The sequence below is a fragment of the Rutidosis leptorrhynchoides genome, chromosome 1 (assembly GCF_046630445.1).
Source record: "Rutidosis leptorrhynchoides isolate AG116_Rl617_1_P2 chromosome 1, CSIRO_AGI_Rlap_v1, whole genome shotgun sequence".
In the NCBI taxonomy this organism is placed as follows: Eukaryota; Viridiplantae; Streptophyta; class Magnoliopsida; order Asterales; family Asteraceae; genus Rutidosis; species Rutidosis leptorrhynchoides.
The window spans coordinates 32,905,498-32,920,662 of NC_092333.1; the positions used below are offsets into that span (position 1 = coordinate 32,905,498).

A 15,165-nucleotide genomic window follows, 5' to 3' on the forward strand; every position below is an offset into this window, starting at 1 on the left:
ACTTCGGATATAAGGATAATTTGACGAGGACACTCGCACTTTATATTTATGACTGATGGACTGTTATGGACAAAAACCAGATGGACATATTGAATAATCCAGGACAAAGGACAATTAACCCATGGTAATAAACTAAAATCAACACGTCAAACATCATGATTACGGAAGTTTAAATAAGCATAATTCCTTTATTTCATATTTCATCGCACTTTTATTTACTGTCATTTTATTTAATTGCACTTTTAATTATCGTACTTTTTAATTATCGCAATTTTATTTATTGTCATTTTATTTATCGCATTTTAATTTATCGCACTTTAATTATTGTCATTTACTTTACTCTTTAAATTAAGTTATATTTATTTTTAATATTTTACATTAGGTTTTAACTGCGACTAAAGTTTTAAAATCGACAAACCGGTCATTAAACGGTAAAAACCCCCTTTTATAATAATAATAATACTACTTATATTTATATATATATTTATACAAATATAGTTTTTAAAAATATTGCGTTAAACTTGGCTAGTTCCCTGTGGACGAACCGGACTTACTAAAAACTACACTACTGTACGATTATGTACACTGCCTACAAGTGTTGTAGCAAGGTTTAGGTATTTCCACTCTATAAATAAATAAATAACTTGTGTAAAATTGTATAGTATTTCATAGTATTTCATAATAAATATATAACTATTTCGTATACACCTCTGCACACATCAGATGCCATAGCCATGATTCTTCAACTTGAACTTTCATGGCTGTGTCTTAGATATACTGCCAACGAAGCGGAAAGTTGCGGCTCTCCATTGGCACTTCGGCTATTAATTTATAGTTATTTTTCTTGTCACGAATAACGCATGATTTGTCTTCGAAGAGTAAAGAGTATCTGTGCTCCATCATTTGTCCAACACTTAGCAAGTTACTTGCAAGGCTTGGTACTAAAAGAACGTCATTAACAGATCGAGTGACGTTATTAGTTTGTACAGTTATCGTACCTTTTCCTTTAGTTTCAACAAGCGCTCCATTCCCTAGTTTGACGCGGGACTTTACGGAGGTGTTGATACTATCAAATAACTTTTCATCTCCTATCATGTGGTTGCTGCACCCACTGTCAATCAACCAAGTATCGTCCCTCTATTTATTTGCGACATGGCAGGCATAGAATAGCTGATTTTTATTCTCCGGTATATCTTCACTTTCTTCCGTGAAGTTCGCTAGATGATTTTGTTTTAAACGGCAATCTTTTTCGAGATGTCCAAATCTTCTGCAATTATTGCACCGTGGCTTGCCTTTATGAAAGCAATCTTTCTCCAAGTGATTTGTCTTTTTGCAAATACCACATGGAGGATAGCTTTTTCTTGATTGATCGAACCCGGTTCTGGGTTTTTCTCCTCCTCTCGATGTTTCTTCAAAAATTCCTTTCCCCTCATTTTTAGATTTTTGAGACCTTAATTTGAGTTTAGACTGAAAGGCACTTTCAAGTGAGTTTTCACTACGCCGACTCAGTATAGCCTCATATGCTTCAAGAGAGCCAATTAATTCCGTTACTGACAGAGTCTCGATGTCTTTTGACTCTTCAATAGCGGTAATGACATGATCGTATTTTTCTGTCATACTGATGAGTATTTTTTTCTACGATCCTTTTATCAGTTATATTATCTCCATAGGCTCTCATTTGATTTACAATTTCTTTTATTCTAGAATAGTAGTCTTTAACGGTCTCGGTGTCTTTCATATTTAAATTTTCAAAATCTCGTCTTAGAGTTAGTAGTTTAACAGATCTCACCTTGACATTTCCTTGAAATTCTTCTTGAAGGATCTTTCACGCCTCTTTGGCTGTCGTAGCTCCCATGATTCGTGGAAAGATAGACGGTGTCAAGGCTTGTTGAATATAGCCTAGCGCAGCAGCATTTCTTACAACATTTTTGTTGTATTTTTCTTGTTCTTCCGCGGGCAGAGTTTCGACTTCTTTTGGAGTTGTAAACCCGACTTCGACAATATCCCACAAGCTTTGTGCTTGGAAATATGTCTTCATTCGGATACTCCAAAAATCATAGTTGTCGCCATCAAAGATGGGGACGGAAATATTGTATGCACCAACGCTAGTCATGGTGTACTTGAATGAACGCCCAAACACGGCTCTTGATACCACTTGATAGAATTGTTATGTTTTTAGATTAATTGATTAGTTTTAATTTAGATGTTATATAATAGTGATGGATGTTGATTTAAATGTTATGATGGGATTTTTATAGAAGAAATGGTGAAGACTAGTTTTTAGAAAGAAATTCTTTATTGCTATTGAATTGTGTTTGTGTTTGTGTTTGTGTACATCAACTTTGCAAACATCTTAGCCTATTTATAGGCCTCCTAAGTTGGCTAGAATCATCTAGCAATTGCTAATCTAGATTATTCTAATTAAATATCTACTAGTTAATATCTAATACTACTACATAATTCTAGATTAATCTTTTTATTCCTAAATACATGTAGATGAGTCTAGAAATACATTACTATATTTCAACAGGGACTAATACTCGTATTATTTTCATCCACCACTTTTAACGAGTAATTAAAACTGGTTCATACATTCACCACCAATCGTCTCGATTTCACTAATCATTTGCAACCAGGTCGAATTCATGACATAACCTCCTAACTGCGTCTTCATCAACTAATCCAAAGTATCTTCTTTTTTGTTTAATTGCAACCGGCGCAGGTGGAGCTGACTCGATTTCACTCCCTTTCTTATCATTTGCAACCAGGTCGAACTCATCACATAACTTCCTGACCACTTCACTTTCATCGTCTTCATCAACTAATCCAAAATATCTTCTTTTTCGTCTAATCGCAAACGGTGCAGGTGGTAGCGACTCGATTTCACTTGCAATTAGGTCGAATTCATCACATAACTTCCTAACAACGTCTACATCAGCTAATCCGACGCATTGTCTTTTTCTTTTAATCGCAATCGGCGCATCATTTCCTTGAATATGACCTTGAAGACGATGACCATGAAAGGATAAATCGTCCATTGACCAGTGAGTTTCTTCTGCCCACGACATTAACGGATCAAAAACTGGAGCAGGAGAATTGTATTTGATGTCGGTGTGGATTAGGTCGTATGAATTTTCGGGACTTAATGATAAAACCATTCCCGTTATCGTTGAGCGGATGTTGAAGGGAAAGAAAATACTTAAATAGGAAGTATTAACAATTGGAGAATTATATAGACACATCCCTGTCGCATATATGGAAATAATAGTATGAATATCCTTACTATTTATAAATTACTTTTGCTACAAGATTACTTTTACCATAAAAGCATATCCGTGGAGGATTTGGTTCATGTGATTCATAGTTTCATTCGGCTTAAATTGTCCACGTTTAGAATCAAGAATTCCAAAGGTGTCAATAGAGTAGCAGATGTATGGAATTTAGTTGTTATCGGTGATAGGTTTTATATTAAACCTTGAGTTCAGGCTGTGATAGCCTTTTGTTGTTTTAGGCTTGGTTGTATTTGATTTTCTGTTGGGCTTAGGCGATCTCCGACCCTTGTATGTTTTCTCAAAATTAATATATGTTCACTTTGCCGGAAAAAAAAAAAAAGATTGCTTTCTACGCACATTTAAATTTAAATTTTGATATCATATTGTAATTTAATTTAATGGGGGGTTTTAGTAGTACGTTTTTGAACGTTAATTAAGGTTTTGGGTATATTTCGTTTTATGGGGAAAAGAAGACCTTCTCTCAATTTGCAACTTTAATCCCCTAACTAATTTATTATATTCACTTATAACCTTATAAATTTTAAAATGTGTCTAATAATAGTCAATTTCGGATATGTAAATATACACACTGTATAATTTATTTGGAATGGTGAAAATACGTTATTCATTTTTGCGAAATAACACAAAATTTTCCATGAATTTTAATAATCGATCAAAAAAAGTTTACGTGGGGAAAGATAAATTTTTATCGATGATGTAGTGATTATAGAGAGTAAAATTTGTAAAAGTTTGTAGCAAATAATTTTTACTGAGTTGAAAACGTATAAAAAGTTAGCTATTCAAACTAAATAATCCAGGACGATCAATCTTTTTTGTTGTTAGCCCGGAGTCATTACGGGTAAACTATAGTGGCAAAAAAAAACTTGTATCTTTTTACTTCTAGAATCCAAATTTCGAATCTACAAGTATTTTCAGAGGCGGAACCACTTGTCACAAGTGAGTGCACGTGATCCAGTTCTATTTATCAAACATTTAAAACTACTTACAAAGTGTCTATATATACTTGGTTTTTATTGTCCATTTTCTTTACATATTAATCGTAAAGATATGCTGAAATTTAGGCAATGTAGAGTTCAGCTTTGCCATCAATGAAAAGGCTCATGAACTCTTCTCCATCGATCGTCTCTTTCTCGATAAGTAATTGAGCAACCTTATGCAAAATATCAATTTGAGACGTAATTATTGTTGTCGCCCTCTCGTATGCCCTTTCAACAAGCTCCCTCACTTCAGCATCCACAATATCCGCGGTAGCCATGGAATAATCTTTCTGGGACGACATCTGCAAATTACTTCAATATTTAGAAGACGGAATATTACCTAAATATAAGGATAGCCTATGAAGTATATATATGCATGATTTTTTTTCTTTTCTTTTTTTGATTACCGATTGCCCTAAGAACGGATTTCCACCACCACCACCACCAATTGCTACCTGACCAATCTTTTTGCTGAACCCAAACCTCTCAACCATTTGCCGTGCCACACGAGAGACTTGCATGAAGTCGTTTGATGCTCCTGTTGTAACATTGTCTTTTCCAAAAATAACTTCTTCAGCAACCCTGTTTAGAACAAATTCATGCATTTTTTTCATGTTATAATTATGGAATGAATCAATGAGATAAGATTTCAACTAACAAAAACTAAAATTGCTAGGCGTGTTCACTGGTTCCGTTTTCGGTTTATTCGGTTCATTTTGTTCAATTTGTTCGGTTTCCTTTAGTAAAGATTGAGGAATAAGTGTTGTACCTTCCACCGAGAGCAACTGCCATTTGGTTTTCAAGGTAGCTTCGGCTGTATAAACCAGACTCGAGCCGTTCTTCACTAGGGGCGAAAAAGGTAAGACCACCTGCTTGACCACGAGGAATAATAGATATCTTTGCTACAGGGTCGTATTCGGGCATGAGGGCGCCGACTAGTGCATGCCCAGCCTCTGCAAATTCAAAACAATGTTTTTAATTCTTAGACAAAAATCTAAAATACCCTTATGGTCAAGCATTAATAACATCAAGAATTCAATAGTCACACCATACAACGAGGACAGCCAAGTATTACTCCGTATTAGCTAACAAAATCTCCAAAAACTGAAATGTTGCATCCGGCAATGCACAATGTTAAAAAAGACGCGAGACGAAGACGAGTCGGTCAGGACCTTGAAAGGTCGAATCGGTCGATACGGTGTCAAGACATACATTGACTAACGTCGACTTTTAAATTATATAGGTTTTTTACAATCTTTTTATGATTATAGTGTTTTTATTGATTTAGCTTTAAGGGATACTAGGTAGGTCGGTGTTTTTCCCAACTACTTTTTATAGATTTTCATTTACACTAAAACAAGGCCGGACAAAAAGTCAACTTTTGACCGACGGTGACTGACTTTTCTTGACTTTGACCTAACTTTTAGCGTAAACCGACTAATAAGACGGTTTTAGGTGAAACAGGACAGGCTAGTCACCCAAACGCCGCAACAGCCGCCACAACTGTCATTTGCAACCATGGCGATGCACAACTAGACGGTTTTAGCTTAACAAAAATTTAATAGCAAACATAACAAATTCTCACGAGACCAAAGAGGTTCAAAAAGAAAAGCACCAATTAGCATATATCAGTCATCGAATATTGTTTGAATATTCTTTCATGGAAATGGAAAAGTAGAAAGATGATGAGTAAGTAGTTACCATGATATGCAACAAGTTTCTTTTTTTCTTCAGAGACAACAGCATTTTTCTTCTCGGGCCCAGCAATGATTCTTTCGAGAGCATCTGCTATTTCATCTTTGCTTATTTCCTTTAGCTCACGCCTGGCTGCAAGAATTGCGGCTTCATTCATCAGGTTCTGTAAATCAGCTCCGGTGAAACCCGGGGTTCTCCTAGCAATCTTATCAAAGTCAACATCTTTTGCAAGTGCCTTCCCCCTCGAATGCACCTGTCACCACATACAAAAAACTTACACATAGTTTGATACAAAATATTTGACATATCAAGAAGGAACAAGTTTGAGGAGATGTTTGGATGTGTGTTTTTGATGTGATTTTCACTGTTTATGACAACCCGCATACTTATTCAGACCCTAAATAATCAGAAACTCTTAATTCTAGCTAAACAATCAAAAGTAACTATTGTTGTATTTAAACGCGCATCCATACATACAATCACTAAAGAACCCCTCATCTGCTTTCCACTTGTCCCTTAGTCCTAAAGCATATGCATAAAGGTGGCAAATTTAACTTATTCACTAGAGAAAGAGTCGAGTTTGGTTATGTTTAATCTCTAACTGGTCATATGAGCCAGACCAAAATATAAAGCATATGCATACAGCTTATGTAGTTATGTTACTAAAGCAATCGAGTCGTAAATCTTCCTCAGTATACCTTTTAGTGCATCGAATCTCCTAAATATCGCTAGAAGCCAAATAACAAAAGCTTACATGTTAAAAGAAAAATTAACAATATAGGGCCAAAAGTATTTAGAGTAAAGGGGACACAACCCGCACTAAAAGTGACCCATTTTGACACGTTACCCAACTCGCCTCACCGGCGAACCTATTTTACCACCTCCACATCTACATAATCAGTTTCATTTATGCTAACGAAATTCAGCTAACTATAATCAACACAAATATGATTTGTTGCCCAAGGCTAATCAATTCAAGTAATTGCATTTATACATCAGTATTCAGTAGTTAGTGATAAACTGGAATGCAGGATGATCAAACATTCAAACCTGAAGAATCTTGACTCTGCCAGCAACATCAGGCCTATCAACAGTCACCTGCCTATCAAATCTCCCTGGTCTCAACAAAGCCGAATCAAGAACGTCAGGTCTATTAGTAGCAGCCAAAACAATAACACCCGAATTACCCGAAAAACCATCCATTTCAGTCAACAACTGATTAATCGTTTGTTCCCTTTCATCATTCCCACCTCCTAAACCTGCCCCTCTTTGCCTTCCTACTGCATCTATTTCATCAATAAACACAATGCAAGGTGCCTTTGATTTCGCCTTTTCAAACAAATCCCTAACCCTAGATGCACCAACACCCACAAATAACTCAACGAATTCAGAAGCCGCACATGAGAAAAACGGCACACCAGCTTCCCCTGCAACCGCTCTAGCCAAAAGGGTCTTTCCGGTTCCTGGTGGTCCCACCAACAAACACCCTTTTGGAATTTTAGCTCCTAAAGCTGTATACTTATCAGGGTTTTTCAAAAAATCCACAACTTCCTGTAATTCCAACTTAGCCTGATCGGCTCCTGCCACGTCAGCAAACGAAACTCCGGTTTCAGGAACTTCCTGAAACTTGGATTTCGACCTGCCGAAATCCATTGGTCCGCCGAGCCCACCTGGCCCACCAGGGCCACCTTGGGATCGGCGGAACAGAAAAAACAAACCACCAAATGCCAACAATGGAAACAACAAATTCCCAATAAAACCAAACAACCCATTACTTGATTCCCCTTCTGAAACCGATATATCGACACCATTCATCGCCAATATATCAATAAGATCGGGGTCATTTGGGACAACCACTGAAGCTCTACGGCCATCAATGGCGGTAAGCTGCAAAACACCACCATCTTTATTAAACCTAACCCTTTCAACTTTCCCCTTTTTAACAGCATTCAAGAATTCACTATATCTCCATTGACTACCTTCAGGTAGGTCAGGGTTAGCTTTGGGTTTTGGGGCGGTAAGAACATTAGATTGTGAAAAAGGTGATGAATTTGTTGGTTGGTTTTGTTTAATTAGCTCAACTTGAAGTGGGGTTTCTGGTGGAGGTGATAAATTAGTGTCAGCTAGGGCTTGTTGTGCTGTAATTGAAGAAAACAAGATAGCAGCTAAAGTAGCCTTTGATTGAAGATTTAATGCTTTTGTTGAATTGGGGTTTTGGTTAAGAATTGATTGGGGAATAACAAATTTAATTCTTGATGATGATTTATGGGTTTTGGGTGTTGGGGTTGAAAGCAAGACATTGGATCCAAAGAAATTGGACGCCATTGATGAAGTTATTTGGGTTGTGATGTTTTAAAATATTGATCAATTAATTACTAATTAAGTGTTTATATAAAGGTGGGAAAAGATTGAATAAAACTTGAATTTTATGTGAAGGGTGTAAGGGTTTCATGCAGGAATGAAAGCCATAGGTTTATGAGTGATGGAATGGGGTTTTGATCAACGTGTTCATTTTATCACCCTGTTATCTAAACTTGTTTTATTATGCTTTTCAAGTGAGATTTTGTTTCTTCAACCTCTAACAAAATACATCTTCGACTTGGTTGACTTTAGTGAAATTTGACTATTCTAGTTAATTTTCGATTCAGCGAATAATCACTGGAGCGGTATTGGAGTTTCAACTCTCGAAGATATTTTTCTATCATCTCTACAAGTTTCGAAGATGAGACAAATTCTTCGAGGCAAATGTTTAAAATTGTATTGTAGGAGTGCTCTTATCGGTACGTCCTTGGTTCCGCTCTTCGACCCGTGCTTCAACGGCGACGATATTAGCAACCCGCCGTTGCTACCGCCCTTGGACCCCATACTCAAGATTTTCGTTGCATGACATTTTCTTTCACGGATCATATTACTATTTCATATTACTATTTTTTGAACGTTAATGTGCTGAACAATAATAAATTTGAATCCATACTTTGATTCTATATATACAAGTATATGAATTGAAACATACTACACTCTTCAAAAATATATAAACACACACACTGCAATCAAACATAAACACACACTGCAATCGTTCGAGTTTAACTGTTTCGATGACGCATTTAACTTGTTCGATGGATATATGGTACGCGGGACAACTAAGCGAAAACTGGAAGATGTACTTGGACGGACAGTGTAAATCGTTCGAGTCACTTGATATCACCTACTGAGACACGGGGCGTTTGTTCGACTACATACGCGAAAATGTTGACTTCGAGACCTCGGATTTTGCTTACTGTGATAAAGAAACTGATGAGTTCGAGTTTATTACAACCGAAAAAGAATTGTATGAAATTGTCGGGAGAGCCAAACTCAAATGCCAACGAACCGAGTTGTATTGTATTGGTATTTGGACCCGACAATTCTGCGTTCGACCCCATCCTCACTACCCGCACAACAGTAGCGATTCGGGACACGTGAGTGACGACATGATCGGGTCGAATTGAATTTTTTTTGTTACTTTTAGGAATTTGTAATGTTTTTATTTTTAGGAATCGGTAATGTTTTTATTTTTAGGTATCGGTAATGTTTTTTTATTCTTAGGAATTTGTAATGTTTTTTTTTTTTGTATTATTAGGAATTTGTAATTTATTTTTTTTATTTTTAGGAATTTGTAATGTTTTTTTTATTAATAAAATATTTATTTTTAGGATTTTAAATGTTATATATAAGTTAATAATATATAAGTTAAATATAAAAAAATAGAGGTGGGACCAAATGATGGGTACGTCATGGATGTTAGCAGTTTAGTGGTTGGTTAGTGACGGGAAAAAGGTGCTGCTGTGACGCTGATGTGGCAGTAAGTGATACCATGACAGTATGTCATGGTTAAGAGTGCTCTAAATGTATGATAAGTATCTATTTGTCAATTGATTTTCAGATTATCTACCATTCTAAATGAACTCGTTTACTAAGAAACTAGTGAAATGACCCGTGGAAACACGGAGTTGTTTAAACGAAATTGTTTAATGATATGTTTTAGGTATTAAGTGAATGTTAATGTTGAAGTCATTTAGTTTATTGTCCCGTGGAACCACGGATTCCGACTAAGAAACTTGTCGTTGATTTTAAAAACATAAAGTTCGCTCAAGTTGAATATTTATATTTATATTTTTAATAATAATAATTAATAATAATAATAATAAATGCCTTTTAATTTTTTTTTTGGAAAAATAAAATTACAATTTAGGAGAGATTAATATTTCCTTTTATAAAAGATTTTGTATTATTTTTCTAATTATATTAATATATAATTATGAGATCATCATTATAAAAAGTAAAGGTAATTTAGCTTAATATTTTAGAGGTTTAATAGACTATATAGATAGATAGATATAGATATAGATGACTCAAACTGGTTCCTGATCCCGAATATATTTGTGATATTGTTAAGAAACGTATGTATCCATGTTAGCACGTGTTCTATGTGAGTAAACAATGAAACAAATACTCGACTTGCACGGAAGTTTAAAAAAATAAATATATAAAAAATAAAACTCTACCACATAGTTGGCGCCTCTCAGGGGCGGAGCCAGGATTTCAAGTTAGGGGATGCTTACTCGATAATTAAATATTAACAATATAAATTTCTATCTTCATAGCATATTAGCAAGAATGATTCAATTATTTCATCCATAATATCAATCGTATAAACCTTCAATTCAAATTTAAATCTAGATGATTAAACACATTACACATAGCTCATAATGTTATCATCTCTGAATTGCGAACTAATGATTGTAACTAAAATTCCTTTAAAGTTTATGTATTGTCTTATTTTAGTTCAGCCGTAAAGAAATAAAGAATCCACCATAATATTATCATTATCCCCTTATGATTGTACTTTACTAAGAACATCTTCTATTACATTATATTCTTTTTATTATAATTGATCATCATTTTTTTTAATCAAAAATTCAATAATTATTTTTTGAGACCTGTAGTTTTTCCACCCATGATTCAATCTTAGATCGTAAACTCAAATCAGTTGATGCTATTATTTATTCGAATATAAAATAGTAACTTAACAAAATACGACAATAAATGACTATATTCATGATAGAATAAATGAGTAATAAAATTTAAGATATTCATAAATAAACAAAAAGATTATATAATTTAATTATAAGTTATTTTTTATGTAAGTTATTATATATTATATAGAAAAAATATAAGACAAAACACACTGAGAGATTAGAACGGATCAACATATCATAATGATTTTCTTATTTCCTAAATAGTAAAAGAGAGTACGTGATGTTCTACAGGTTTAGTAAAGTTAATTTTGTATGGGTAATTAATTATCTTTTGGGCTTGAAGTAAAATTCATTGAGCAATTAGTCAGAATATATCACAAACATAAAAGAAGAGTCTACATAAAATTAATTGAGCTTATGTAAACTCAACAATGTTGGGCTAGTTGGGGGTGGCTTAGCACCCACAAGCTACCCCATTGGCTCCGCCATTGGCGACTCTAGGATTGAACTTGGGTTCTCAAAAAACTTTTCAAAAAGCTAATTATATTTTATGAATTTTAATAGTGGTTGATAACCTTTAAAAATCCATAAATTTTTTAAAATATATAAAGTTCAATAGTTAAATTTAATGGTGTAATATATACAATTTGAAAAATATATTGTACTAAATTATTTTTAAAATAGTGGGGTTTTAGACCCCATAACTATAAGACTAGAATCGCCTATGCTCTCACACATCTTAAAAGACCTCGACATTCAGTTCACCGGAGGTTTTGAGGGCGCCCCAAAGGTCAAACCTTCTCATTTTTAGTAATTTTAATCAATAAACGTAAATGAACGGTATGACAACAAAAGCCAATACTTGTAATTGCTCTTTACAAGTTTCTTCATTCTGTATTGCATGCTACCACTATTTTCATTTGTGACCTCCATGTTGCTAGCAAAAATAAAGTTTTCCTTCAATATTTTTTAATTATATTTAAGTAAAAGAACCAAAGAAAACCGCCTCTTAAACCAAGAATCAAAAACGCCTAACCAAGATTGATACCATTTAATAAAAGCTAATTGCTAAAATGATGAATAAAATGCAGAGTTAAAGTGTATGTAATAAATTATCAATCAAGGTACAAATGAAAGTTACGAATAACTCTTTAAAAAACAACCTACCACTAAATCGATACTACCATTAGCCAATACCCCACTACTTTATTAATCTTTCCGTTCTAAAATAAATGATCAACTTACTATTTAAATATGTCCAAAAATAATTGTCCGCATGCAAAAAAGTAATTAATAAATATAATTAAACTTTCAATTTTACCCCATTAATTAATCATAACCATTCATTTTATAATTAAATTCGGTCAATTTTTTCTTGAATATATAGACAAAATTGACATTCATCCGATCTATTTTAATCCTAACAAAAATTTCTAAAGGACATTAAAAGGGACATATTGATTAATACCCTAAACCACTAATAAAGACAAGGAATTAAAACAAAACCACTAACTATTGCCCATGACTCACTAATAATCCTAAGAATACGAAAATAAAATGGTTGTTAAATTGATTAGGTGGTGACAACTTCACAACTACAAAGTGGATCTCGCAACCTAGGAAATCAGCTCTTTACTTTCAAACTCAATTTTTGTAAACATCTAACAGTTCCAAAATAAAAAATGAACGAAATTGAGAAATACCATTTCAAGACAAACAAAACAGTAATCAATTTTAACTTTAGTATATTTAGATGATAATAATTCCTTGACCCTCTCAACCGCGAGATTATTTCCCACCTGCGAAGGTAACCTCCCAACCGCGAGATTATTTCCCACCTGCGAGATCATAGTATGGAACATTTGAGTTTTGCATTGATGTTTAACACAATGTACAGTTCGCAAAAATGTTCGGTAGATTTAGGATGCGTATCATTACATGCCAAAACAGAATAACTAAAACTAATTAATCATCTTTCATAATTCATAAGAACACTATAATTGAAAAATTAAGTTGTACTTATGGATTACAACAGCATCAAACAGCCTAGTTGTGTTTATAATGTTACTTGGATACGATTGTGCCTATAATAGGCGAATTAACTCTCACCTGCACTCTCTCCCATAGCAGATGATGTATTCATTACATTTTTTATTTAATCTTTTAAGGTTATTTATAACTGATCTAAACAGGTCAACCGGCTGAAAATGACTATATATAAAACTTCAAATCATGTTGTATTGTTGTATGATAAGTTTAAAAATGGTTGTAATGAGCATATAGAATTATAGATACAGTTTTATTAGCATATTAGTAGTAGATTATATTAGTATATTGTAAATTCAAAGAATAAAGACACCGGTGCATTCCTCCTATATATCTGTCTCGAATAATTCCTCACATGCAAATGCTCATGGACACATGCCCTCGTGCAACAAATTTATCATTGCCATATCTCACTCACAATTCATGTATTTCAAGGAGACAAACTAATTAGTGAATCTATTCTAGCTGTTGTCAATTTGTCATCAACGTACATATCAATAACTACACTTTCCAATCCCTTTCCTTTCATATCTACGATCAGATCTTGCATAATAATAAAATTATGAGGTCCTTATATTTTCAACTCCTATATACGTGCTTATGAAAATTAAGGATCCATATCCATATACACTCAAATTAATGTCCTCAAAATCCAACATGTCAACCTTAAACTTCTACTCTTTGAGAAACTTGCACGATTCAGTAAATGACTTGCTCGGTTTGCCTAACCTCAAATGAACCATCTCAAATCACAAACAAGACCAAACCGCCATTCAAAGGGTCTCTGAATCGTCATTAAAGATGTTAGATTCGTGTGGAAGAACCAAAGACATACTAATTCTTGTTAAAACTCACATCCAAGAACTACAATCCACGTTTCACCGAATCACACTAGGTGTTCAAACATCTTCATCCGAAAAGAAATTGTCAGCATATCATCTCCATAGAAAAGATTTGAGGAAACAAATGCTAAAACGACTAAAATCCCTCAAGATAACTAAAAACAGCACAACTGCAAACAACGACAGTGATGATGATAACCTAACGGTTGTATCTCATGTGTTGGATGATGTTAGGGAAACGATAACTTCGCTTGTGGAGTCACTTATGTTACTCATGTCTATGCCTAGTCCAAATCCTAAGGCTAGAAGATCGATAAATTTTAATGGGATAGTTGCAGCGAAAGCGAAGTTTATGAGGGTGAATAGTTTGAGCCGGTGGGATAAGTGTGACGTGCAAGCGGTTCGACAAGCGATAGAGAGATTAGAAGCTGTGGAGAGTGCTGTTGAAGATTTGGAAGTTGAATTGGAATGTATTTTCAGAAGATTAATAAGAACTAGAGTTTTGTTATTGAACAAACTCTCAAATTAAGATCTATATCATTGTCACATATTATATATTCATTAATTCATTTCTATTGATAAAATAGATCTGAGGACTGAGCATGTGTCTAATTGTTCTGAACTTTGGTATGACGACTTAGAGATCAGGAGTTCTTAAACTTGCTAGTTACTACTACGTATTAAAATAGTTTTCAGCGAGGTATTATGCACCCATAATTCCATATCTCTAATGTTACTACGACTGAGAAAATAAACCGAAACTCTTCATAATCCCATCTTAAACGAATATTTAGTGGTCGTCACGGATGGGTTGAAAACAACCACAGAGTAATCATGCTAAACTGCGTACATTATAATGTAGGGTCGGAATACTGGCCCTCCCGATTAGCCCGAATGAAAAACCTTGTACCTTTTTATTCTACCCTTTATACTCTTTAATTCTACTCAAAGTAACGGGCCAATTTTATATTTCCCCCTTTGAATTCGGAAATTACATATATCTCCAAATATGCTTTAAAATTTTTGTATATTATGTATTGGAAAGTTGAATCTTCTATAAGTTTTATTAAAATTCTAAAATGATGATGCAATAATTATCTTTTTTTTTTCTTCTATAGAAAAAATCAAAAAAGAATATAAAAAAATTGTGAGGGGATATAGGTAATGCCATAAATAAAATTATTTTCAATTAAATTAAATCTACTTATATATTAAATTAATTTTTTTTCAACAAAAAAAAGAATAATAATAAAAACAACTACATAGCAAATTTTTAAGTCTGTACATTTAAAAT

The 15,165-nt window shown here is 33.9% G+C and overlaps 2 protein-coding genes across 2 annotated transcripts; one reads left to right on the forward strand and one right to left on the reverse strand.

Moving 5' to 3' along the window:
• Positions 1-4,234: 4,234 nt before the first annotated feature.
• On the reverse strand, positions 4,235-8,507 carry LOC139858642 (ATP-dependent zinc metalloprotease FTSH, chloroplastic-like). The gene is made up of 5 exons (XM_071847475.1): positions 7,016-8,507; positions 5,972-6,218; positions 5,040-5,223; positions 4,678-4,852; positions 4,235-4,572 (listed from the first exon to the last, which is right to left on the reverse strand). Exons 1-5 carry the CDS (start codon positions 8,288-8,290, stop codon positions 4,351-4,353), a joined length of 2,103 nt encoding a protein of 700 aa, XP_071703576.1. The 5' UTR covers positions 8,291-8,507; the 3' UTR covers positions 4,235-4,350.
• A 5,323-nt stretch (positions 8,508-13,830) lies between these two features.
• On the forward strand, positions 13,831-14,529 carry LOC139855397 (uncharacterized). Its single transcript, XM_071844640.1, has 2 exons — positions 13,831-14,341; positions 14,459-14,529. Exons 1-2 carry the CDS (start codon positions 13,831-13,833, stop codon positions 14,527-14,529), a joined length of 582 nt encoding a protein of 193 aa, XP_071700741.1.
• The last annotated feature ends 636 nt before the right edge of the window (positions 14,530-15,165 follow it).

Excerpts from the sequence above, each read along its gene's own strand:
- LOC139858642 (XM_071847475.1), bottom strand. The coding sequence starts at position 8,290 with ATGGCGTCCAATTTCTTTGGATCCAATGTCTTGCTTTCAACCCCAACA. Across the intron at positions 5,224-5,971 it reads GAAACTTGTTGCATATCATG|AGGCTGGGCATGCACTAGTC; the intron begins GTAACTACTTAC and ends TTGAATTTGCAG. Across the intron at positions 4,573-4,677 it reads ATCCGTTCTTAGGGCAATCG|ATGTCGTCCCAGAAAGATTA; the intron begins GTAATCAAAAAA and ends AGTAATTTGCAG.
- LOC139855397 (XM_071844640.1), top strand. The coding sequence starts at position 13,831 with ATGTTAGATTCGTGTGGAAGAACCAAAGACATACTAATTCTTGTTAAA. Across the intron at positions 14,342-14,458 it reads TTTGGAAGTTGAATTGGAAT|ATCTGAGGACTGAGCATGTG; the intron begins GTATTTTCAGAA and ends TTGATAAAATAG.